A 26,895-nucleotide genomic window follows, 5' to 3' on the forward strand; every position below is an offset into this window, starting at 1 on the left:
ACAAGAGGTGTTGCAACCCGTTAATAAGTAGGTATATAATAGATAAAAAAACGAAGATATCTGTTAAAATATAAGTCTGACGCCTAAAGGCAAGTTTTATTACATCTTATATCACAGTTTTCAAAATTGGCGTAATTTCTCTGTGCTACCATTCTGAATGTGAAAAAATTCAAAATACACAGCACAACCAGAAAAACACAACTTTTTTAGAATTGATTTATTTTTAGTTATCTCTGTCATTCTGTCTTAGATGCACAAGCATCGTCTAAAAGGAAAATAATAGGTAATTATTTTAAGAAAATTGTCTCTTATTTAGTAATTTTTACAAAAAAGTCAATACTGTATATAATTCTAAAAAGGAAAAAATAAAGCGGATTTTTCTATTTAAAAATATACAGGGTGTTCCATTAGAAAAGTCCAAAAAAAGGTAATTTTTTATCTCAAAATCCTAAATTATTACAACAAAATAGATTACATATTCGTATTCTACGGAAGAAAACTTCATTAAAATTGTTTACTTTTTACAATATGTTAAATAATAACGGAGATAAAAGGAGGCCCAAAATTAAAAAATTTCAAATGTAGATTAAAGTACATTTGAAAATAAAGTAAATTTGAATAAGTACTGTAGATTAAAAACTATGACGACTATCAAACTTTTGATAATCGCATATTTCGGTGCATAAAAACGTAGCACAGTAATGTAATAACTGTAAGGCTCGATCTCCTACAGCAACCGAGACACACACAACTTCGGAATTAATATAAAAATTCGCAGCTTTCTTACAGTTATAAAATAGTGATGCTTTAAACAGTTTGTAAATGTGGCATATTCATTAATAAAAATAGTTAAATATTATCTATTGTAACAATTTATAACTATTATTATTTATAATATGTAGTACTAGTCATCTAAATAAAAAGTATTTTCAAAATCTTTAAGGGATTTATTACCTTGTTTTCATCATGGAAGTTTACATGTTACTATTATAAATACATTCTTAACTCTGTTATTAACTAGATGTATATTTTTTTATTTAAAGTTTGTCTTTAAGTTTTAATAAACCGTCTACAATAGTAATCATGATTAGTTTCCTAAATTAATTGAAAAATTAATGCTAATAGAAATTCCTAAAAGGGCTTAATAAATATTTTAAAGAGTTAAAATTAGATAATAGTCACACGTCAAACTACCAACAAATTTCACATACAATAAAACCATTATGCTACTACTCCTGCTTTTGTCCAGTCACTTGAGTCGAGCCCATTCTTGCAGGATCCTGACTTGGATAATGCACTGTCTTAGGTGGAGGCACAGAAATATCTCCAACTCCAGGAGGACCCAGAGCTGGTTGTGCTGCGACTGCTTGGGACACCAATTGAGTAGCCGTAACCGCAGGAGTGACAGAAGCAGTATTTGAGGCAGAATTAGCCACCGGCGGCGCAAAAGGCGGCATTTGAGGTGGAGCGTGATTAAAAAAGAAGGGTGGAAGAGGCGGAGGACCAAACATGGGCGGTACCATTAAAGAGGGAGGCGGAGGCATGCTTGGAAGTGGTATGTGACCAGGTTCCAAATTGAAAAAATTATTGCTAAGTTCCGGTAATGCCCCAGGAAGTCCAGGCACTGCGGGATACATCTCTTCCATTTGCTGATTTGGTTGCCCTGTACGTCCTAAAACAAAAAAATGCTGTTATGATTAATTTAATTTCAAAGTAATATCGTTCATTCACAAAAAACTAGACTTATGGCAGGGATACACCTTTATGACAACTTCAGACTACAAAACTGATGAAAATGTAACGAACTCTTTTAAAGACCCACGGAACAGGTTGAGATTGCCTGAAAAATTCTATATCGTTTCTGACTAATAATTTAAAGAATAGTACAATAATTATAAAAATAAGTAACGTTTTTTATATTTTTTTTCGAGCGATCCTCTTAGAACATTGAAAGATTAGAATTAGTAAACAACAATTTTGTTTGAGTTCAACACGTGCTCTGGGGCAATGGGGGTGTTTTGTTTACGCATATATTCACTGATTCTCTGTTGTCAAGTTTACACACATTTTCAAAAGAGGAAATTTTCAGCTATATATTAATACATATAATAATGTTAATTTAACTTAATTAATTTAACTTAAATTAGTGTTAAATTTTGTATTAAAAATAAAAAGTAGAAATAGATATATCTGTGCAAAAACAACATCTTCAAAGCAAAAAAAATATAAGCATTCTTATTCGTAAAACCGCTTCTAAAAAATTTGAAATGGCATCACCACAAACAAAAGCTAATGTCATCTTGCAAAATGTCATCTTATTAAACGGCTTTGTGTTTACATTCGGCATTTGTGAAGTTTTTCTTTAGTTTTTAATTGAAAAGAGAAAAAGCTCTCATTTGAGTGTTTTTATGAACTTTTACGATGGAAAAAATTTGTGCCGTTTCTGCCGCACCATTGGAAAAAGGCGATTCAAGCCGATCTTTTCACAAGTAAATACCGATACTGTCATAACATTATATCAAGGAAGAAGCGCATCATAAACGTAGAAGAGGGGATCATAGAAATAAACCTAAATAAAAACTGACTAACACGTTGAAGGGCGCGGCCAGTTTGATAGTAAATAAAAATTAAGACAGTACCTTTTTTATAAGAAATGGAAAAGTATGTGGATTAATGTTATTTCTGACCCAAAAAAATATAAGAACCAATAGTTTTTGGAACTTTTTCGCTTTTTTTGAGACGCAGATCGGCGTTGTGATCTATTTGAAAGTTTTTTTACATAATATAAACAGAACGCAGATAGACGTCAGAGGCTGTACGGCGTCAATTAATTTTTTGCAGTAAACATTAAAAATAAACAGTTTTAATTTTTTTATCAAGCACAAAGTTGTTAAGTTATTCATTCATTTAGCAAATTGTGCCACTCTTCAAAACAGGCAAGACACAAAGCTGGTTTTTCTGGACACCTTTTGTACCTGTAGCTAGTCTCCTTACGAATGCCTTTTTTTGGAACGCATTTTGCATCTCAGAAAAACTGATTTTTTCTCGGACTTAGGTCCGGGAGTACCAGGATTTTTTTCAGGCTAGTAATCTACATTTTTACTTCTTATGACTGGAGTAGGCTGGCTGGATACATTGTCAGTTCATCTTCTATCGTTCTTATATCTTGTCACTAGATTTGGCCAACTTTTAGCAGCGATTTGACAAGTTAATACAATACTGCGATAGATGCGTGCGATAAAATGCGTTCCATACACATATATCCGACAGATGAAAAATGATATTTAATACCAAGAAATTAATTTTCGTGATGATGAGTAAGGTCAACTTCAGATATTATAAATTATAACTAACCCCGTTGATTTGTTTCTTTACCAAATTTATTTTTTATGGCTATAAGACGTTAATGGTTACGTGTTATTATAACAAGTACGTCCCTGTTGTCTTTACATTTGGAAACATAAACATGTTTTTTGCGGACCCAAACGTGTTTACTTTTTTATTTTTTTAACAAGCTCTTTGGGGTTTCCTCGTCGATTGGATTTACGAGTTGCATGAGACTTAAGGCTTAGTAGTTTATCCGATAGTTCAAAGCTATAGTATTTATCCGTGAACAATTCATATCCCTTTAAGAGGTAAGGTCTCATCAACTTTAGTACTAAGCCCCAACTTTGCTATTACTTGAATTATTGATTGTTGCGCCATATACATCTCTACATTCATCTGAGGTTGTTAATATTATAGTACTTTATTTTCAACCAAATATTTTGGTTGAAAATAAAGCATATCTGTGCGAAAAGTAATGACGTTTATTAGAAGTAGATATTTGCCCTTGCAGTAAACAAAGACCTAAAAATAGCATCGACTCTTCAACAGTAAAAAAAAGGCCGAAAAGTTAAATTCTTGGATCTTCTTGTTTGGATTTGGAACTAGCAACTAATGCCCCACCGTAGTCATTTGTACACTGAATAATAAAGTCCAGAATATTTGGCGTAAAACACAGTTTAAACACTTCCAGAGGATTTGTTCTAGGTTCAATATTTACTCTGATACCACTATAGTACTTAGATCAAAGTTAAAATCTGGAATAGGAGCTCTTGTGGTTATCCAGTCTCTATATTCGACACAGGTAGAGCAGAAGGTATATTTTTATTTTCTGGTTTAGAACTATCGTCTTGTAAATTGATTGATACCTTTTCGTCTTCTAGTTGCTTTTCTTATACTCTTTTTTAGCTTTTGAAACTAGACAAACACTAATCCAGCAAATTACTCAATCACTTGCCTTATTTATCTAAGAAATCTGCGTAGAAAACATAAATTGTAAAGCACGTGTAGCATACCTTACAACAGAGTGACACGACCTCATATACCGGGTGGTGCGTCGCCGAGGGGAACATAGGAAAATCCATGTAAATTTTAAGGGGGTCAATTATTGGCTTCCCTGTACATTTCATAGAAAAAATTTAAGATAACTTTTTGAAGAGACCAATCTGGCAATTATTCAATTAATTATTCAAATATTCAATTCAATGTAATTGCAAAATTAGCAAATTTTCGGTTCAGGTAAAACCAAACGGGCCCCAGTAAAATGAATATTGTCACTGAAGTGAGGAAAAGTGTCAATAAATCAGTGATAGTCGATATTTGAAAACAAGTATGAATTATTCAATCGACTAAAAAATAGCCATAATTAAGTGGCATTATGCGGGAAACAGTTTTGGAGCAGTATCTGAAATGTTTTCAGCTTATTTCCCCACCAAGCCCATTCCGTCCATTTCAACTATTAAACCTATTGTCAATAAGTTCAAGTCCAAAGGTACCGTAATAAATAATTGTAAATGTTCAACTCAGGATATCGAAAATAGAGCCGAAGAAAGAGAGAACAGAGATCTTAATATTCTACTGAGTGCGGAGGAAAACAAGATGGTTAGTACGAGGGTTCTTGGGCAAGAGGTAAATAAACATCATACAACGGTATTGCGCACTTTAAAAAAACACAAATATTATTCGTATAAATTCGAAAAACATCAAGAGCTGCAGGAAGGAGATGAAGAGCGAAGAATGGCATTTTGTTTTGAAATGATGGAAAGAGTGATAGGAATTTTTTAAGAAATATTTGTTTTACCGATGAATGTACATTTACCCTCAACAATGAACCAAATATTCAGAATTGCCAGTATTGGAGCCAAGAAAATGAACATCGCTTTGTTGATACTCGGACACAATATCCCCAAAAAACAAATTTATTCGTGGGAATTATCGGACACCATATCTTTGGACCCTTTTGCCCGGCCCATAATACCCGTATGGTTAGAGAGTGCTTGGAAAATGCTTTTAAAGGCAATATTATTGGTCCACGGTACCGGATAATAGGGCCAGGCACAGATTTTGATTTTTTCCCTGTAAACAAAGCTAGATATGAGTAAGGCTCAAAAGGCAAGACATTATTGACCGCTTAATCTTAAACAAAAATTCAATTGTCAAAAAAGCGGTGGCGTACCATAATTTTACCTATAAGTATCAAGTAGGTAGCCCTCTAAAACGTTACTGGAATTAATAAATTTATTTTATTCCCACCAAAGCAGGGCCTTTATGACGACAAATAAGCCTACCAAATTTTATTTAAATCGTCTGTGAAGATTTTGAATAATTGATAAAAAACCGATTTTATTAAAAAAACTTGTATACTCTGTATCTAGAAAACGAAGCAAGTTAGGGCATACGTTTACATGAAAAAAGTTCTTATTTTTTGCTGGTAAATACGCCTTTGAAATCTTTGCCCTCGATGTTGAATCACCCTGTATATACGTTCCTAGCATACATCCACGAGTGCCTCAATTTGCATTGAACATATTTATCTCCGACCTTTGACTCCGCTTTCTAACGACCTAAATGACTGCGTGATGTTATATTTTTGGAGATTCAATAAAAACATTTCTCACTATACCAGAGATTCGAAGCTTGGTTCTTAAAATGACCATGAACAATGGTAATCTTTTATTAAAGACATCTAGAAGACATTAATATTCCAATAAGAGCATTTTTAAACGACGTCGGAAAATGAACTACTCTCACATTCTCATGTATATCAGCAGAATGTCCCACAGATAGTAGATGATTAGCAAAAGTTGATTTCGTTTCCGTGAAGTCAGAGTTCCTATGTTTGTTATACAGGTTTAAGTGTTTCAATACCCTGGTGTGGATTTGACGACCAGATTGGCCTACATAAACTGCGTCACAATCCCCGCAGCTCAGCGAATAAACTCCCGATTTAGTTAAGTGATCCCTACTGTCCTTAGTTACTTAATGATTAATTGTCAGTCAATTTGACTCCGCTTTTTAACGACCTAAATGACTGCGTGAAGTTGATATTTTGGAGATACAACAAAAACATTTCTCACTATACCAGAGATTCGAAGCTTGGATCTTAAAATGACCATGAACAATGGTAATCTTTTATTAAAAACATCTAGAAAACCTTCATATTCCAATAAGAGCATTTTTAAACGACGTCGGAAAATATTAAGCGATGTCAGCAATCTCTTAACTCTACAAAGAAATGCTTTTGATAGATCGCGAAAGATAGCTGCGGAAACATCTACATCATTAATCTGACAGTAAAGTTTGTAAAGAAAGTTCTAGATTCCGTCGCATTACTGAACACCAAACTGAAATGCTTTAGGAATATTCTTTTTAATTTATTCTTAGAGAGTTGATCATTCTGCAATTATTAGTTTCTCAAATAATTTAAACAAGGTAGTCAAGAGAGAAATACCAAGAAATAGTCCATTTTTTCTTAAATAGACCGGCTTACATTAAATGGTAATGAAATAAGTCTAAGTCACAGGTCTCAAATTTATTAAATTAAAGTCAAAGGATTACATGTGTTTCGCCCATACTAGGCATCATCAGATCCACTGTAAAAAGAAACATAAACAATAAGCTTTATAAAATCTTACCAACTAAACCTAATTTGCACTAAAATTACAAGCTAGTAGCTTCCTACCTTCGGTATTCACTAATAAAAAGAACGCAAAAAAGAAGCAAAGAACAACACTACATGAGATAAGTCAAGGGAAGAAATTAAGTTAAATATTAGATAGCGTTAAGGTTTACGCTAAACCGAGCCGGTGTAATATGGTTATTTTATGAGCATCTGAAGGCAAGGTCAAATTGTTAAAAATCACGTGGTGTTCAAAAGTAAAAATGTCGTTGACGCAGTTGAGTACTGGACTTTTCTTAGCTTTTGTTATTTCTAATTTCACCAGAAGATCAACTTTCTACCCTTAGGACATTCATGCAATACTCTCACATTCTCATGTATAGTAGCAGAATGGCCCACAGATAGTAGATGATTAGCAAAAGTTGATTTCGTTTCCGTGAAGTCAGAGTTCCTATGTTTGTTGTACAGGTTTAAGTGTTCCAATACCCTGGTGTGGATACACAATCCCCGCAGCTCAGCGAATAAACTCCCGATTTAGTTAAGTGATCCCTACTGTCAAGTAGAGTTCAAGCAAGTTTTCAACTGTAAGTTTTAAACAATATGGAAAAATTAGGGTTTTTTAAATTGTAGGGAAAAGTTACCAAAATAACTTAAGACAACGGAATTTTAATTTGTTTATATCTGGTTTATTATGTACTATATTGGAAGACAATTTATATTTATTGTAAAATTTAAAAAATAATTTATTTATTGAGTTAATTGGGAACCTATTAATATCAGCAATATGTTTTATTGTGTCTAGTTCTTTCTGAAATGCTGTTTTTGAAAGTGGGATTTTGAAAGTCTATAGAAGTAACTATTGAAAGCAGCGAATTTAGGTAAATAAGGAGAAATTGAATTATATTATCTGTGCAAGAAGCTTTTCTGTAAATTTCAAAAGAAATTTTTCCATTTTCTCTATTTAGTAATAAGTCCAAGAAAGGTAGTTTCTTCTGGTTTTCTTTTTCTAACGTGAACTCAAATTCGGTGTATAGTTCATTTATGTAAGTCATACAATTATTCAACTTATTGTCCCCTCCATCCCACACAATATAAATGAAGACCACGTATCTTTCATATAAAATTATATTGTTGGTAAAGTGGTTAGTCATAGTTTTACTTTCCAAGTTGTGCATGAAAACTTCGCTAAGGAAATGAGAGAGACAACACCCCATAGCCAACCCAGCGATCTGTCTGAAAAAAGTTTTGTTCAAGTAGTAGACTCAACAGGGTTTTCAGATTATCTGTCACGATTTTAGGTAAGTTGGTTTTATTCAAAAGGTCAGTGACAAGCGATATGCAATCTTTAGTTGGGATACTCGGAAAAAAGTTTTTGACATCTAGGGAAATTAAGATTGCTCTCTTTGGAATTGAAGTATCCTTTAAACTATTAGCGTTGATTGAGAATATGGGAAGATACGCAAATTTACGGGCAAAATTGTGCCACTAAAAGCGGCCGACGAATAGATGACGCTACAAGAGGCGCGCCCCAGTCTCATTTAAAAATCTCGTGTATCATTTCATTCCCTTCTGGAGAGCGGACGAACGGCTTAGGAATTTTCGCACAGACCTAAATTATTAAATTTGGATTTCCTTTATCATTTTTTAATACTTTTAATTGACCATATTTATTTTGTTTGTTTGTAAATACAACTTGTTTAATATGCCGTCACTTAAAATGAATATTTGCATTTATCGTGGATGCAATAACGTGAAGAAAAGGACAAACAATATAAGCTTTTTTCCCTGTAAAAAAGCCAAACATACTCGCTGAGTGGATAAATAATTGTGGAAACCAGGAAATATACGTTATGGATGAGGTTTTAATAACAAAATAGACTTATTTGTAAAAAACATTTTAATAAAGACTACATTTATATAAGTGGCCGAACGAATGATGCTGCATAAGACGGCTGTTCTTAAATTTTGGAAAGGTAAGTAATCTTTAAGAAGAGCATATTTTGACATTCAGTTGTTTTCTGTGTGACACTAACTTTCTTATTTTAAATGAACCACTTGGTATGGTACTACATATTTTAATAGAAAATCATATTCTAAAAAAAATTATACCCTATTTGCTACTTCTTTGTTTTATAATCATAGATTTTTTTAAAATTTTAAATAGGGTGCCATGAAAGTGACACGCAAAAATAGTTTTTACTGTATTATATTACTTAGGTCTGTTAGATGCCCATTTTAAAAAGTCCAAACCCGTATTTTTGGCATTTACTTTATTTTTTTTAATATCCCATTATTGGGAACAACCACTTTTAAAATGCAAGTTTTTTTTGCATATAATTTGTTATGGTTAATTTTTAAATTGATTGATAAATAACTCCATAAGAAGAAAAAGAAACTTTGTCATACATATAAATCCATTTAATTTGTAAATTAAAGGTAATAAAAATAGCATAGAAGGCTTTGATCTATTCAATAGCCTTTACAATGACACAACTGCCTATTTATTTATGTGTCATTTCTCAACCGACATAACACATGATATTTTTTCAAACGACATTACTAATTGAGAATAAAACAAGAAATGTTTTAATGCAATTTTTTTAAAAATATTTTAATACTACATATGACTACATAATATATGTAATTTGATTAATTTTAAACTGAAAAAATACATTCTATTAACATTTAACTAGCTTAATGTAGTATACACACAAGAGGTAAATAAACAAACTTGATTTTTAATTTAATGTATTTTTTAGAGATAAAGTTCAAGCTCGTCATAGTACAAGTAGTAGAACTGTATCTGATAAAGGAACAAGTTTTGAAGACACTGATAATATACTTACTTGATCAAAATGGACCGTATAACGTAAGTAAAAACGATTTTGTTTTTTAGTAAATAGATATCAATAATACCCTCAGAACACTTTTTACTCTAATAATTGAAATGCAAAAGTGAAGAGTGTGATATATTTACTTTCTTTCTCGGTTTTCAATAAGCTATCACAGTTCATATAAAATTTTTATTTTCCGAATCCAGAACTAATTATAGGATTTTTATCTTTATTAACTTTTTGTTAGTGCATGCTATTAATGATCACAGGAACCAAAGTTTGCTGTTACGAAAGCATCAAAGTCACACATAGTTTATATCATTATTTGGTCAATAACTTTATTATACATAAAAATTTCATGTATTTCGAAATATTTATTTTTTTATTTTTAAAAGTGGTATTACAAAGATCTAGTGGCAATATTAATGTTAAGTTGAAATAATGATAATTATACAGGGTGTCATTGAGTAAGTGTCATTGTGTAAAAAAATTGGGAGGGTACTATAACTCCTAAAAATACTAAAAAAAGATTTTATATGTATAGGGCAGAAAATGCATATTAAGGGAGTTAGGGGCACTGAAAGGGTGAATTTAAGAAACTTTTTTTTTTAAATGGTAGGCTTAAAAAATGAAATAAAATTTCGAAAAAAAAATCCTCAGCCATAAATTTGACTCTGAATCAAATAGTGATACTGAAAAATTAATTAATTAAAACAATTTTGGTTTCAGCTGAAAGCTAAAAACTCAAGAAAAAAAAGGTAAAAATGAAGTACCCGAAAGTTCGGATTCAGATATTGAAGACGTTCAGATTTTTAGATTCAGTCCACACTTGCCTCGTTTTGATAACTTTAAAGAAACTGCTTATCAAAAGCCACAATGTAAGGCGCTTATGTTTGGCGATATAGTAACCCCACCTTCAACCAAATCGCACGTAAGGAGAAGATGCACAATTTGAAAGTTAGGCTGGATAATTTTAAGAAAAAGCTGCTAGTGCAGAAAATGCCAAATATTCGCTTAAGAAGAAAAGCTTCTACGCAAGAGTACTTGACCAACCTATTTAAAGGCAAAAGTCAAAGCGTGAAAATATTTATTGGCATGCAGTTTCCATCGCGAAAAAAAACTTTTGGAAAACAAATGAAAAGCATTTCGCTCTTTCCATGTATTATAAATCGTCTGGATGCTACACATTTTTTGCTATTTTAGGTCCAAGGGACCTGTAAAAGGGGATATATTATCGCAATTAATCGAACATGTAATTCAAGGGTTACATAAACTTGACACTATTACCTGTAGCCCTTGTGTGCGATTAAGAAGAACAACAGAAATACTTTAAAAAATCTTGGAGCTTCAAAAATGAACCCAGAAATAAGAATTAATGAAGGAAAAATATTTACTATATTTGATGTACCTCATCTAATCAAAAGTTTACGAAATAATTTAATGAACCCAAAATTGAAAATTCTGGTAAACGAGAAATTAGTAACTTGGACTGATATCTTTAAAATTTATGAATTGAATCGAAAAAGTAAAACTACTAGGATGTTGACAAAACTTACAGATGCACATTTAAAGCAAAATTGTTTTCAAAAAACGAGAGTAAAATATGCTGTTCAAATCTTTTCCCATTCCGGTGCTGCCCTGATAGTATTACTGCGCGACATACCGCAGATTTTTTAGAAAATATTAATAGCATTTTGGATGCCTTAAATAGTAACATTTTATTTGATGCAAATCCAAATAGGCGTCCTCTATCGAATGAACAACCTACTTCATTAAATAATTTAAAACATGGACTGGACCATTTTAAGACGATCGAAGTGTTTGAAGAGAATGGTAAAAAAAGAAATAATATTATTATTTAAATGGATTTATCTGGACACTGACGATATTTGGCAACAAATCAGATCAGATGGAGAGTCTGATACAATTTTGTCATGTCAGATTCAGGATTACATGACCTAAACCCTACTTACAGCTTAGAAAGTACATGCACCGAAGAGGTGACCTTAAAGACTTGCTCTAATGTACAGTGCGAACGTAAAGGTTGGAATAAATTCATTTAAAATTCAGGGGTATGTTCAAAAAAAAAAAAACGCTCGTACATGTCGATTTTTATTTTTAACTGCGGGTTTTCTTACTATAATTTTATGTATACAGGGTGGCCCAAAAATAAGTTACGGTCGTCAACGTAATTTTTTTAAATGTAAACACCTATTTTTTATTTTAGATTTAGGTTCTACATCAAATTCTAAGTACATTTCATGTACCATGTCCTATACCTAAACTCGACCGTTGACGATTGAACACAATAAAAGGCTATTTTTGGAAGAGTTATTTATATCAAGCAAGAATACATAAAAATATTTTAATTAATTTATTAAGTGTTGAAAATGGCTGCCACGAACCTCTTGGCAATATCCCAGTCGATGCTGAAATTCTTGTAAAACGTTATCGATAACAGAAGGTTCTATCAATCTTATTTCTTCCGCTATTCTAATTTTTAAGTCTTCAATGTTGTTTGGCCGATTAACATAAACTTTGGACTTAAGATACCCCCACAAAAAAAAATCTAAAGGAGTCAGATCCGGCGATCTGGCCGGCCATTCAATTGCACCCCTCCGACCAATCCAACGTCCAGGGAAAACGGTATCCAGGTACTGGCGCACGGGACGAGTGTAATGGGCTGGAGCTCCATCTTGCTGATACCATAAGGAATTATCTAATATATCCGGGTCTTCTGGATCGGGGTATAAAGTGGCAAGGCATGGAACCAAGTCATTTTCTAAAAACTCTAAATACCTCTCACCATTTAAGTATCCTTCAAAGAAAAAGGGCCCTATAACCCTGTTTTCAATCACCCCCGCCCAAACATTTACTTTTTGAGGGACTTGGCTGTGGCACTCCATCATCCAGTGCGGATTTTCAGTAGCCCAATATCGGCAGTTTTGCCGGTTTACACTACCATGAAGACAAAACGTTGCCTCATCAGAAAATACAATTTTTTTTGAAAATTGTGGATTAGCATGGCACAAGTCCATAAGTCTCTCACAAAATTCTAAAAGCCTATCTGGGTCATCTTCATTTTCATGTTCATGAACCAATTGAACTTTGTAAGGGTGCCATTTATTTATACCTAAATACTTAACGACGGATGTCTGGGATATCTGATTTTCTAACGCAATATTGCGATTCGTTTTATGGCAATCTTCTTCAACTGCCAGCAAAACATTTAGTTGCTTCTCTTCTGATATACTTGACCGACCTTTCGTATAATTATCCCTGACATGACCCAAATCCCGATATTTCTGTTCTATTTTACTGACAGTACTTTGAGATATACGTGGCCTATCAGGATACTTGGCATGATAAATTTCACAGACTTCCATCTGAGTGCGCATCCTGTTTCCATAACCAATCATCATCAAAATCTCTATTCGCTCTTGCTCACTAAGACGTACCATTTTTTGAAATTTTAATTTTATCTTTTGATAAACTTAACACAAGCAAAACTTTGCTTAGGCATCTAAATCAAACTAAATTCACTCAAAATTATTTGATGTCAACAAATTGTGACAAGTTAACAATCAAAAACACCAACCACAAATGTAAATAACCAAACAATAACTGATAGGTTGCTTGATATAAATAACTCTTCCAAAAATAGCCTTTTATTGTGTTCAATCGTCAACGGTCGAGTTTAGGTATAGGACATGGTACATGAAATGTACTTAGAATTTGATGTAGAACCTAAATCTAAAATAAAAAATAGGTGTTTACATTTAAAAAAATTACGTTGATGACCGTAACTTATTTTTGGGCCACCCTGTATACATAAAATTATAGTAAGAAAACCCGCACTTAAAAATAAAAATCGACATGTCCGAGCGTTTTTTTTTTGAACATACCCCTGAATTTTAAATGTATTTATTCCAACCTTTACGTTCGCACTGTATATGTAGCTGGATATTTTGCATATAAAATAATAGAAAAAATTAAGTGTGAAAACAATTGAGGAATTTTTGATACAGGAATCTAATCTTAACGATGAAAAATAACTTTAAGATGAAAATGACTTAACTCAACACCCACTCAAAGACAAGGCCTTGAATATCAGATTAAATATTATGGTGTAATATTAAATGCAGACTCCCAACGCCCCTACATCTGCACCAACATATGTATTTAGGTAATTATAATAATTTTTTTATACCATCAAGTAGTAAATTTTTTTATTATATACACATAAATATACATATATTGACTTTAAAAGCTTAAAAAGCTTATCATACTCCAGTTCATGTAATTTTTTAATTGCAGAAAAAGAAGCACATTTTTTCTTCAAAGTGTCAAAATCAGGAAAATAAAATTTTCGGTCTGGTTTAGAGTTAAGCCAATTATTAAATACACATTTAAGTAAGTGAACTGTGTCAAATAGGTAAAATAGTGGTCTCTGATTATCTATGGGATGAGGATAAACAATGCTAAGTTGGTCTGCAGTAGAAAAATGACTCATGGCTTTCCCGTTAATGGCAATATTATCACTTGTTTATATCACTTGTATTAACACAAAAAACTATGTACCCAATCTCTTCTAAATTTTCAATAATTGTCTTAATAAAATTATGAAGTATGTCTGATGTAATTTTGGAGATGGGAGCTATGTGAACTTCTTCCTTAAAGCTGGAACACACATTTGTAATCATAAAAGTAAATGCCGAGGAAGCTAGAGACTTATTATTGACTGATGTTCCAGTAATATTACCGCCTTTATAGTCCATGTAAGGGCCAATATGAATTTCATCAAAAAGTAGTGTCACAAATCTCTCATGAGCCTTTAGTAAACTAAACACATTTCGGGCATAAGTTAAAAACATTTTTTTTTCATCTATGTGGAGATCGGTCATGTGTTTGTTACAAATACCCATTATAGTTTGAGTATGATATTTGGTAAAATTAGGGATCCATAATCTCTTAAATACTTGTACGCATGAGGACTAATAGTATAGATTATAGAAGTCAAAATTATTGTACTACTTGAAAATCTGTACCTTTCCTTTGCAGTTGTAAGCAAAGCTAATTGTTCACAAATAAAATCTAAAGTATGCACTATTTTGTTGTCTTCAATGTTTTAAAAACTTTTTAGTATGTTTGACACAAAATCGAACACACGTTTTATTTTATTTATGTCATTTGATGGTTTGACATGATCGAGAATAGTATTGCCAAGGGTATTGGTAGCAGTATTTGGATTTAAGTCACAGTCGGAGTTGTCATTATTGGTAACATTTTCCTCCAAAGGCAGGGTAATAATAGTAAGGTATATTGCTTCATAAGTATTGCATATAAATCATCTAAACTATGGGAAGTATATAGAGTTTTAAATTTTGATGTTAAAACACAAACTGGCTCGTTATATAAAAAAGTTTCAACTTTTAAATTAAAATTACAATAACAATTGCCCAATTAATGCATGGACCAGGTGTGTATTCAATTTTAAAAATTGTGAGCTTTTTGCTGTCTTGAGACTCACTGTGAGCAGTAAACCAATCTTTCGGTAGTTAAAAGCAGACAGTTTTTCAATAAACTCTTCAAAACTGTCAAAATTATTTTGTTTCTCATGCTCGCCAAAGTCAATTTTGCTTAATTCAAGGGCTTTTGGTAAATTCAACTCGTCAATATTTTTAAATCTTTCATCTTTACTTGGCCGTATTTTTATAGTTTTTGACAAATAACTAGGGCAATTTAAAAAAATAAAAATAAAATAAAAATAGATGGTGATGATGGTCTTCTCTTAGCCGTGGTTTTAGTAATTCTATTGTAAAAATTTGACCTGTGTTGGAATCTTGAACTTGAGTACTCTTTATTATACTACCTTCAGGAAAATGAGCTTCACATAGTTTGGTGTTGTTTGTGGGCTCAAAGTCATCTGTGTATGGCTTTTACCCATTTTCGCCTTAGATTTATATGCTTAGGAAAACCGAAGACATGCACTTTAGGTCCGTTTTTATAGTTTCCGTTACAACCCGGAACACAACACTTTTGAAGCATATTTACACTCTTATTTAATTACAACTCTATTTATACTCATTCTTATTAACTACAACTCTACAAGCCGAACTAGGAGAAAAACATAAAATTAAACATGAACTAAATTATTAAAGTCTGATATAAACAAATAAAACCGCGGCGCCGCCGAAGAACCGGTTTTTCCGAGGATTTTTCTAGTCCGAAAATACGAATTAAAAGTACGCGAAGAGTTTACATAAATATAACATACACGTTTCGCGGAAATAAACAGTTCCGATTTTAGAAAAAAACACAAAAACGAGCTAATGTTTACTGCGGATCTCGTCAGAAATACCGGCAACCACAGAACATAAATATAAACAACCTAACCTCTCGTTTCATCAGGTGGCACAACTAGTAGATGCGCCGTTGTCAGATTTATATAGAAAGAACTCCTATTGCCAAGTAACAAGGTATTAGATAAATGATAAAATTTGAAAAAATGGAAGTTTAAATTATAAAAAGAGAAATAAGGATGCACTCTTTTTTTTTAACTAAATTGTAAAGTAAGAGCAGTTAAAGATATAGATTTAATTATTTTAAGATAATAATAGAGCATCCTAACGTTCACGGCAATCTGCAAAGTCTGGCAGCGTTGCAGGCAGCCTTCCGTGGATGAACAACGGCAGCGTCTGACAACAACTGAACAACTGAATTCACAACTGAATTCACGCGAAAATCAACCCGAAGTGCATGGCCCAAACGCGTGAGGCCACGAGCAAAATTTTTGGGAGCGCTTTGTCCTTTTGTAGAGGTGTTGTTGGCGAAACACGTGTAATCATTTGACTTAAATTTAATAAATTTGAGACCTGTGACTTAGAGTTTATTTCATTACTATTTAAGAGAGAAATAGTTGATTCAGAATTCCATATTTTATTCTTCACTTTCGAAAAACTGATTTGCAGAAAGAAAGAACAAATTTCTTATATTATATAATTGTTTTTGGTAATATTCCACAGGTTATACCTACAGGTTAATTTAACCACAAGTACAAGTAAATTTTATAAACATATTACATTTTTATTCAATTCATTTTTATTAAAATGTTTAGTTTTTATTAATAGATATTGCAATAGCTGTTATTTTTTTTTTATTAATTTTTGTGATTTTATCAAAATAAATATAGAAATATATTAAAATTACTAAATTATCAAGAAAAGAGAGAAATCAGTTTGTTTCAAATAAAGGCTTTTACCACTTTATACTTGTTTCACCAGAAGCCAAAGCATTTTTTTAAATAATATATTCTCTACATAATATAGCCATTTTTCATAGTATATCCTATATTTTAGGTTTTACCTTGAGATCGTCCCCATTTAATGGTTATTCTCCGGCCTCCTAAAATAAGTTTATTAAATGTTTTTTCGGCAGCGGTTTCAGCTGCAGACCTAGTAGTGAACTGAACAAAGGCACATTGCTGTTTCGGCACCAAAGTTATTAGGCGAATTTCACCATATTGGTAAAAATGATCCCTAAAAAAAAGAGTTTTCTTTTCAAAATTCCGAAATATGCAAAGGACCGCTATTAAAAAATATATTGCTTTTTAAACAGTCATACCTGATATCACCTTCTGTCAACGTTCCTAAATTTCCCAAATATAAAGTTGTTATAGTTTTATCATCAGGAGGTTCTAAAGTCGGCATGGAAGCCGCTCTTTTCAGCAACTTATCTGCTACGGGATCATTAACACCATAGTAACGATCCTTAATATTTTGATCAGCCAAAGGGTCATCTGGATCAGTTGGTTTTTCATGCCTGTAAGGGCACTCCTCGCCTAAAATAAGGAAAAGAAAAAGATTAAATAAAACATTTACAAATATAAAACAATACCCTTACCTCTTCTGCATTCTCCTTTAACCCAAAATGAACATACATGAGGCCTATTTCTTTTATAATAAGGAGCTGTTCTAGCCAATCTCATAAGCAAATCATTTGACTCGTTAGTTTTGGAATTAACTAAACTACCATCTGCTTTTCCTAACTAAAACATAAATGTTCTTACATACATTTACATATATACCTGATTACAATTTTATTTTTGCTGTAACATACCTCTCTTTCCATATTCTGGATGTAATATTCTTTGTTGACATCACTTTTTGGAAGATCATCCTTAATTTTTAATGCAGCATCCCTGACTTGAATAGGTAAACCATATTCTAAATCCAGAAGGCAGGTCTGACATACATTTTTCAATTTGCTACAAGTTTGACAAACTTCTGTTTTCTTAAAACGCATTCTGGCACCTAAAAATACACAATGTTAGTAATTCAAACAATAAATAATAGAAAATTTTCTTACAAGATATTTAAAGGAAAAACCAGAATTTATTATAGACTATTAATAATTGCCAACTTTAACCTAAACCTTATGGAAAGTATGGCAACACTGCAAAATATTTCTTCATTTTTATTTATCAAAAACATGTAGTAAATTATTACTTATGTTTTTTTTTGTAAATTAGTAGTTAAAATAAATAAATAAATAAATACATATGGTAGCGTACAGGGTCTACTGTTCCCTCCAAACCAAGAAAAGAAAACACTCTAATCATAGTTCATTTGAACATGTATCATTTATTTATCTTCTTTTGAATATTAGCATATATTCTGCATATACCGGGTGACACAGAAAAAAGGGAACACTAAATAACTTGTTACTTTTCAAGATAAACAAATGCAATTTAGTGAAGAAATACCATAGTCCATACTTGCAGTGGAGTCGTAGGTTAAGGTAAAATGAAAATCCTTCAGTCTCCCTCCACTTATTTAAACATTTAGTTAGCTTAAAATTCCCTGTTTTGTGTGTACATGTTTTGGACACAGTGGTGTCCATCATCAGGGGGTACTAAAAGGAAATAGTTCCGAACAAAAAGACAAACAGACACAGAAAAACTTAAAAAATTAATATAAGGTACACCTACAAAGGTTTAAAATTGGTAACAGGCACACGCCCCAGAGTTTGATTACATATCAAAAACCCTCTATTTATTACTATTATTTTTTTCAATTTTAATTTTTTATTTTCATTTGTTTAAATTCTGTTGTTGACAAGCAAGAGGAGAGCAGGAGGTTCATAGAGCAACATATTAGATTGCGCGGTTAACCTAATGATTCGTACGCTGTGGAGGAGGAAAGCAACGGATAAGTACTACACAAAAGAAATTGTAAAGGGTAAGAACAATGTATTAAGAGACTATTAAGAGACGATGAAGAGTTAAGACACAGTGAGTTGAAAACGTGAGTACAAGAATGATGTACTTAATCATTAACACAGTAATGGTGGTTGTTTTGTGTAGCTTTATTTATTTTGAGTATTTCTAACAGATCAAGTTTGTTGCTTTTCCAGCAGAAATGTAAAAGCTTTAAGTCAGTAGCTAGATTAAAACTGTGCTTGCTAGTATAAACATGTCTTGCAAAGTTAGATTTGATGCTTGTAGGGCAAATATGTCGGTTCTTGCTCTTCTCAATCTCCCTACAATGTTCAGTGATACGTGTAGAAAACCTTCTCCTAGTCTGTTCAATGTAAAATGCATTGCAATACTCACTCGAGCACCCCATCTGATAGACTCCTGATTTTTGTTCTGGCGGGATTTTTTCCTTACAGCTGATAACAAAGGATCTTAATGTATGTTTAGTTTGAAAGCTAGTATTGATGTTATGTGAAGTAAATATATTTTTGATTTGGTATGAAACCATACCCCAAAAGGGGATTGGATAATATTTTTGATCATCTGATTGTTTGATTATCAGATTTTTATTTAAATGTTTATTTAAAAGTTTCATTCATCAATAAATTTTATTGATTAATTTTAAGGGAAAATTGTTGTTGTTGTTAGAAGCTATTTGTTTTATAATATTTAACTCTGTGTTGAAGTCAGCTTTATCTAGGGGAATCGAGAAAAGTCTAGATTAGTAGGAATGGAAAGCTGCGAATTTCTGGCTATTAGGGTGATTTGAGTTATAAGGGATGGTACTGTCAGTGGATGTAGGCTTACGGAATATTGAAAATTTGATCTTATTGTTTATACGTGTTAGTTTAAGATCTAAAAATGTTAAATATTCGTTAGTTTCAATTTTAAAAGTAAAATTTATGCATGAGTGTAAAGAATTTAAGAACGTAATACAATTTTGAAGGTCGGAGGGGCTACCCTTAAAAATGGCAAAAATGTCATCCATATATCGTTTGATAAAGAAAATGTGTTGAAAGAGGGGACTATTTTTTATTTTATTTTCCAAGTCTGATATAAACAATTCAGCTAAAACCCATTGCGACACCTGAGCTTTGTAGTATTTATAGTTAAATTAAAAAAAAAAATTGTTGTATAACTAAGTCAACCAGAAGACAAAAGTTGTTAATATGGATTTTCTCAAGATCAGTATTTTTTTAAAGTAAGTCTACAACTAAAGGTAAACAGTCCTCAAGAGGAATGCTAGGGAAGAGGTTAGAAACATCAAAAGCTACGAGAAAGGATGAATCGGGTAGAATGATATCTTTGAACTCTTGAGCTAGTTGAGTGGAATTTATTAGAATAGAATTTTTTTTTTTTAATAGAAAATGAGCTTTTAAACTTAGTGAGATAAAGTAGGGTGTGGTTGAGCCAAGAACTCAGCTTGTCACATGGACAGCCACAATAAGAAACCACTGGACGAATAGGCATGTCATGCTTGTAGATCTTGGGCAAGCCGTACAACAAAGGGATGGACAGATTGATAGGTATGAGTTGAAATTTATTTGTGTTAAAATATTCTAAAGTTGTTTTTACTTGTTTTAATGTATTTTTAAATTTAATCAAAAATTTGTCAGAAGGATAGAGGTTGACAACAGAAAAATTATCTGTGGACAAGAAGATTTCAACTTTTTCAACATAACTCCAACACTAGAATCACTGCTCACTGTGCCTCTCAGGTGGATAACATCTTTACAAATATGAACTCAAGTGTTGTCATATCTTCTGAAGTCCTTGTTTCTAATCTGTCTGATCAATATCCTCAAACTTTTGTTTTTAAGAGACAGATGGAGGTTCCCCAATGTGGTATGGTTGTGAAGCGACGAAAATTCTCAACACACAACATGAATCGATTTTACAATATGCTGATGTCGGAGGCATGGGAGGAGGTCTATTCTGCTGAAGAAGTTGAAGGAAAATATAATACTTTCTTTCGTATTCTCTTCTATTATTTTGATTTGGCTTTTCCAATGTGTACGACTAGGTTGAAAAATAAGAAGCCAACCTGGATTACACCAAAGATAAAAGATAGAGATAAAAAGATATTTAAACTACATAAAAGATCTCTATGTTTGGTACAAATATACTAATTCTAGGGAACACTACGTTACATACAAACATGAAAGAAAACAATATCGACGTTACATCTCCTCTTATAAAAAGTCTATAAATGATAACAAAATCCAAAATTCAAAAAACAAGATAAAATCAGCATGGTCAATCATAAAATCTGAGTCAGGTAAAAATAAAACTAACAACAATATTGTTTTAAGGGAAGATGGTCAGTCCATTGAAAACCCAGCTTTAATCACCGAATTATTTGCTAAACATTTTACTCTTGACCATCAACAAAGCTGTAACTCCAATATACATGACTTGCATAATGATTATCCAACCATATTTCTAAATCCTGTTAATTCTCAGGATATCGATATTCTAAGATATTGATGAACCTTCCAAATAAATTTTCCTCTGGCTTGGATGAAATTCCGGTATTCGTCTTAAAGTTTGTTGGGATTCACTTAGCCGGACCCATTTCCAATGTGATCAATGAGAGTCTTTCTACCCAAATTTTTCCTTCTGCTCTTAAGCGGGCAAAAGTAGTGCCTGTTTTTAAGAAGGGAGAAAAAACGAATATTGCCAACTATCGGCCAATATCCGTATTACCATCCATATCGAAGGTATTTGAAAGGGTTATCTATCAAATAGTTATGAATTATTTAACTCACCATCAAATAATAATTAAACACCAATACGGATTCGTTCCCAAAAGATCGACGGAAATGGCCATTTATAGTGCAATAAAATATATTATGGAGAATCTTGAGAGAAAGGCCAGTGTAGCTGGACTGTATTTCGATTTGTCTAAGGCGTTTGACACGGTTGACCATTCTTCTGTACATCCTGGACATCCTGAAACGGTATGGCATCAGGGATGCAGCATCTAAATTACTCAGTTCATATCTAGAGCAAAGAGAACAAATAGTTTGTGTGACACATTCCGGCTCACCAACGTTTTCCCGCCCCCAAATTATAGGAAGAGGTGTGCCTCAGGGCTCAATCTTGGGACCTGTGCTCTTCCTATTATATGTCAATGGCTTGCCTGAGCTGTTCCCTTCTGATATGATTTGTCAATTCGCCGACGACACATCAGTTATAGTTGCCAGGAAGACAGTGGCAGATCTTTCACGGGGCTGCTCATCCGCAGTGGAGCGCATGAGGACCTGGTGTCTGGACAGTAAGTTGTCTTTAAACTGGTAAAACGGGGTTGATTAATTTTTTGAAGGCCAATATTGTCTCAGAATCTCTACTTGTGTGGTCTGGTGGGCAGTCAATCCCTGTAGCCAATAGTATTAAATTCTTAGGAATTGACTTAACAAGTTAGACATAGATTTAAATTGGGAGAAACATTAAAAACCTTTATTCCAGATTAGCTAGCTTGTGCAGATTGATTAGAAGATTAAGGGATGTAGTGTCTGAGGTATCTCTTCGCCTATTTTATTTCGTACAGGTACAGTCGATCTTACAATATGGTATCTGTTTCTGGGGATCTTCAAGAGGAGCTCTAGATATATTTAGAATGCAAAAGCGTATCATTCGTTGTTTATTGGGCATGACCTACAGAACTTCCTGTAGACCTTACTTCTGCAAACTAAAAATACTCACCCTTCCCTCCTTATACTTTTCTTCCTTGGTGTTATTTGTGAAGAGACACAATCATTTGTTTGTTGAGAATAGGGCAATGTACGCTGAGGATGTGACTATGATTACACGACATAGAAGCGATCTCCGCATTCCATTGCATAATTCAGCTTACTATGAAAGAGGTTCTCATTATATGGCCATCAGGGCTTATAGAATGCTACCTGCTGATATTAGAAGCATTCCAATACAGTCCAATTTAAAAAAGCTGTTTACCACTGGTTGCAGATTAAATGTTTTTATAATTTTACTTTTGGATAATAATAATTTTAACTTGTGTTAGATATTTAGAATATTTATTTTAAATTTTGTTATTTTATTTATATAAGTATATTGCCTCTATGAATTCTAGATAAGAAAAATTTATGTACCCTATGGGAGCTAGATCCTCCTTTGTATGACGTTGCTTTGTCGTCCTGTATACGATTTTGTTGGCAAATAAAGGATATTATTATTATATTGAACTCTGTCCAAGATCACAAAACAAGTGCCCTTGTCTGCTTTAGTTAAGGTCAAGTTATTAGTAGTGATCTCAGTAATCTTTCAAAAATCATAGAGAAATGCATGAAACTTAGACTTAATGAGTTTTTAGAAAAAAATTATTTTTTGTTACAATTTCAATTTGGATTTAAACAAAATAAAAGTACAGAAGATGCGGTGAATTGTATTACAGAACAGATGAGGTGCATGGCAATATTTCTGGACCTCAGCAAAGCGTTCGACACTGTGATGATATTCTGCTAAAAAAACTGGAAAATATTGGGATTCGAGGGATCCCTTACAGCCTGTTTGAAAGTTACATTAACCAAAGAACACAAAGCACCAAAATATATGGATGCCACAGGGAACTGTCCTTGGACTGGTATTGTTCTCTATAAATGTTAATGAGTTGTTGCAGTTGTTACCTAATGTCAGCATGGTGTGTTTTCCAGATGATACCGCAATAATGATTAAGGAAAAGCCTTGGAAGGATGTAAAGACTGTTGCAGAGTCTTCCATGAAAAAAATCAAAACTTGCCTTGGTTTAAATTATTTAACACTAAACTCAGAAAAGTCAAGCTTTTTATGCTTTTCTGTCGATTCAAGAACATCTCGCATATTAAAAGAGATCACATTACACGAAAACAAAATTGTTTATTTATTCACTTCTCATGTCCATACAATAATTGTTTACATATGTCAATAAAGTGAGACAACAATCATACTTGATAATAATTTAAAATTATCCATAAAATGTACAATTTGATAACTACACTTACATAAAATACAGAATTTAAAATTAATTACCTTAATGATTCTTCAAGAACTCATTAGTGCTGTAATAAGACTTAGTAACCAATATGCTAGTATATTTTTAACTTAATTTTTTTATATCAAGACCTCTGACCTCTCTTGGCAGCCTATTGTGAAATTTCATAGCCAGAAATTCCAGCCCATTTTGGCATTTGTCTAATCTGCGATATGGCAACGAGTGCTGTTCTATCCCCATGTGGATCTGGATATGTTATTTGTTCAAGAGTGTTGTTCCTGAACCAGCACTCAACTGAGCATCAGACACCCTATAAACAGTTTCCTCAAAAGTGTTACCTCTCACAGATACAGAGGTGTCATCATCAAATAAGACCTACTTTCCTATTTCATTGACAAGTGGAAGGTTATTTATTTCAATTTGAAAGACATATTGATGAGAAAAAGGAGTAGTCCCAGAACATTGAGGCATGACATGAGTAATTTGCCTTGAAGATTATAATATACCATTAACCTCAACAACCTGTGAGAGTTCCCTTAAATATGATTTTATCAGTTTATGAAACAGGAGATGCAATACAGACTTGAAAGCCTTGATAAAAAAAATGGTATTTACATATCTTCCAGTTTCAAAGCCTTAGTAATGAAAGATACCAGATGCCTTTTTCCTTAGATATCTGGAATAGTACATTCTTCAATACATCTATTACTTATTACTTATCTTATTACTTATTTTAGTAATAGTTGAAACCAACAATTCTCTCAATTTTAAGACACTGACTGAAAGTCAAAATTCTGCTATTTTTATTCTGTATCCTAGTAAAAATGTGTTGTATTTTTATAAAAGAGAATTCTTTGATGTAAAAAGGTGACTGGGTGTAAGTGTAATATTAGTGTTATTAGTTTTGAATAAGTTAGGAACAACATTCACAAGAAACTTATTAAATTCAGCTAAGGTAAAATTGGGTGTTATCTGTTAACTTTTTTCCGACTATTTTTGTAATTATTTATTATGCCCTATGTATATTTGGACTTATTCCTGGCATTCTAAATAAGGATGTTATTATAGATGTATTTTACAGTAATGATAACTTTTTGTATTGTTTCTTATATTCCTTTTTTACATTAATATTTATCTATAGTCTAGAATTAGTTTTTGCAGCCTCAGAAACAAAAAACAACTACTCATATTTTTTAAATCATTATTAAACCAACTTTGTTTAATTTTTGTACAATTAGGAGAATCTAAATTGTCTTTTTAGAAAAAGAATTTTTAAATGCATTTCCTAGTATTGAATAACAACAACATTTACATTCAAACTTTTATCAGAAATAAAGTTTGAAGATACTATTCAAAGAAATATTCAAATCAGTTAAAAAAATAGCAATATTTCAACAATTTTTTCAACTGACATAATTCCGGCAGTAAAATGTACACAATGTAAAGCTCTGGATTGTGAGTTTTTTATCTAAGGTTTTTTTGTCAATACTTCAGTCAGACAGATAATTTGTATGTCTTGGTCAACCAGCTAGGCTTCTAGGGGATCTATTTTTGTGTTCAATGTGATTAATTATTTGTGTAAAAGGTCTTAAATGATCGCTTATTAGTTAATTCATCAATGTTAGGGGCTGTCATCTCAAGCCTAAAAAAATGATTAACTGATATGCCAGTAGGTCATTCTAAAGGGTTCATAATTGAGTCCATTGTGTCTCTGGTTTCTCCTGCCTTAAAGGAACTTTTAAATTTATCCTTGAGAGTCTTCAGCTATTCGCATTCAGCATCAATGCATAAGTTCTTATTTATATATTTCTTTATTTGCTCATGGGTAGTTTGTGAATATCTGTGTTGGCCTTAGTTCCCCTTACTGGGACTAAGCCTTCAGAAAAGGGATTTTTAAAAGTTTTTCTTAACAACCATTGCCTAGCTCGTATTTTCCTCCCCACTTTTTTGTCAAAAATTTATTTTCCTTTTCTAAATCACCCATTAAGATTTTGTTGGAATTGGAACATCTGTATACAAGAACTGAACAAAAAACTTAATTTTGTGATACTTAAATCATTTTTAACATAAATGCAATACATAAATCCTTAAACAGCTCTTTTAACAATTACCCTTTAAATTATTTCTCACAAAAAAATTTAGTCTATAGAGTTGTAACCTTCATAAATTAATTTAGTTATTCATTCTTAATATCTGCACAAATTATTAAAACCCCATAAGCATTATAATGCATGACAAGGCCTAACAAATTTTAAGAGATAAATTTTTACAATACTTCTAGCTAGAGTTTATGGAAATATTTTTACTTTTGGTGAAATTAATTCTACTCCCCTCTTTACTTCTTGAACCACAAGCCAGCAGAACATACATTATTTTCGACATACAAATATATAAAATAGACATTCTGATAATAATTATAAATAAATCTTTACCTGGGCACCATCTGAAGACTGTAAAAGGTCTTGAGCAAATCTTGCACTCTTTACCATATTTTTCTTTTGTCATCCGAATATAGGGGTTATCTCCAAGGCAGGTTTGGCATAAAATAGGAAAGTCCTACAAGAACAAAATAATTAATTTATTATCATTTTCAAGAAATAGTTAGAGGGATAATTATTGAAAAAAACTCACAGCATCTTCCCAGTTTTGCCTGTTATAAGTATTGGTGGTTTTTGATGTTGCCATTGCGCATGTAATTAGTTAAAATAATATAAAATTAAACTAAAAAAGATTCGTCCTTGGTTCTTCTATAACGCCGCACTTCTAAAAACTCGTTTAAAAAACGGCATAAACAATAAAACAAAGTTAATACAACGAAAAAAACTACTAACATCATCGAGGCGACATTTTGTTTGACGGTTGACAATGTTGA

At 32.3% G+C, this 26,895-nt stretch overlaps 1 protein-coding gene across 1 annotated transcript; it reads right to left on the reverse strand.

The window, feature by feature from the left end:
* Positions 1 to 926: 926 nt before the first annotated feature.
* LOC126738173 (pre-mRNA-splicing factor RBM22) lies at positions 927 to 26,895 on the reverse strand. The gene is made up of 7 exons (XM_050443374.1): positions 26,655 to 26,895; positions 26,456 to 26,579; positions 17,896 to 18,089; positions 17,680 to 17,824; positions 17,401 to 17,617; positions 17,143 to 17,315; positions 927 to 1,672 (listed from the first exon to the last, which is right to left on the reverse strand). The coding sequence occupies exons 1-7, from the start codon at positions 26,706 to 26,708 to the stop codon at positions 1,230 to 1,232; spliced, it is 1,350 nt and encodes a 449-aa protein (XP_050299331.1). The 5' UTR covers positions 26,709 to 26,895; the 3' UTR covers positions 927 to 1,229.

The sequence above is a fragment of the Anthonomus grandis genome, chromosome 7, assembly GCF_022605725.1.
Source record: "Anthonomus grandis grandis chromosome 7, icAntGran1.3, whole genome shotgun sequence".
NCBI lineage: Eukaryota > Metazoa > Arthropoda > Insecta > Coleoptera > Curculionidae > Anthonomus > Anthonomus grandis.

Bases quoted from the DNA above. Each gene is read 5' to 3' on its own strand.
- LOC126738173 (XM_050443374.1), bottom strand. From the start codon at position 26,708: ATGGCAACATCAAAAACCACCAATACTTATAACAGGCAAAACTGGGAA. The intron at 18,090-26,455 runs GTAAAGATTTAT...GTGTATTTTTAG, and splicing joins AGTCTTCAGATGGTGCCCAG to GTGCCAGAATGCGTTTTAAG. The intron at 17,825-17,895 runs GTATGTTACAGC...TTTATGTTTTAG, and splicing joins TCCAGAATATGGAAAGAGAG to TTAGGAAAAGCAGATGGTAG.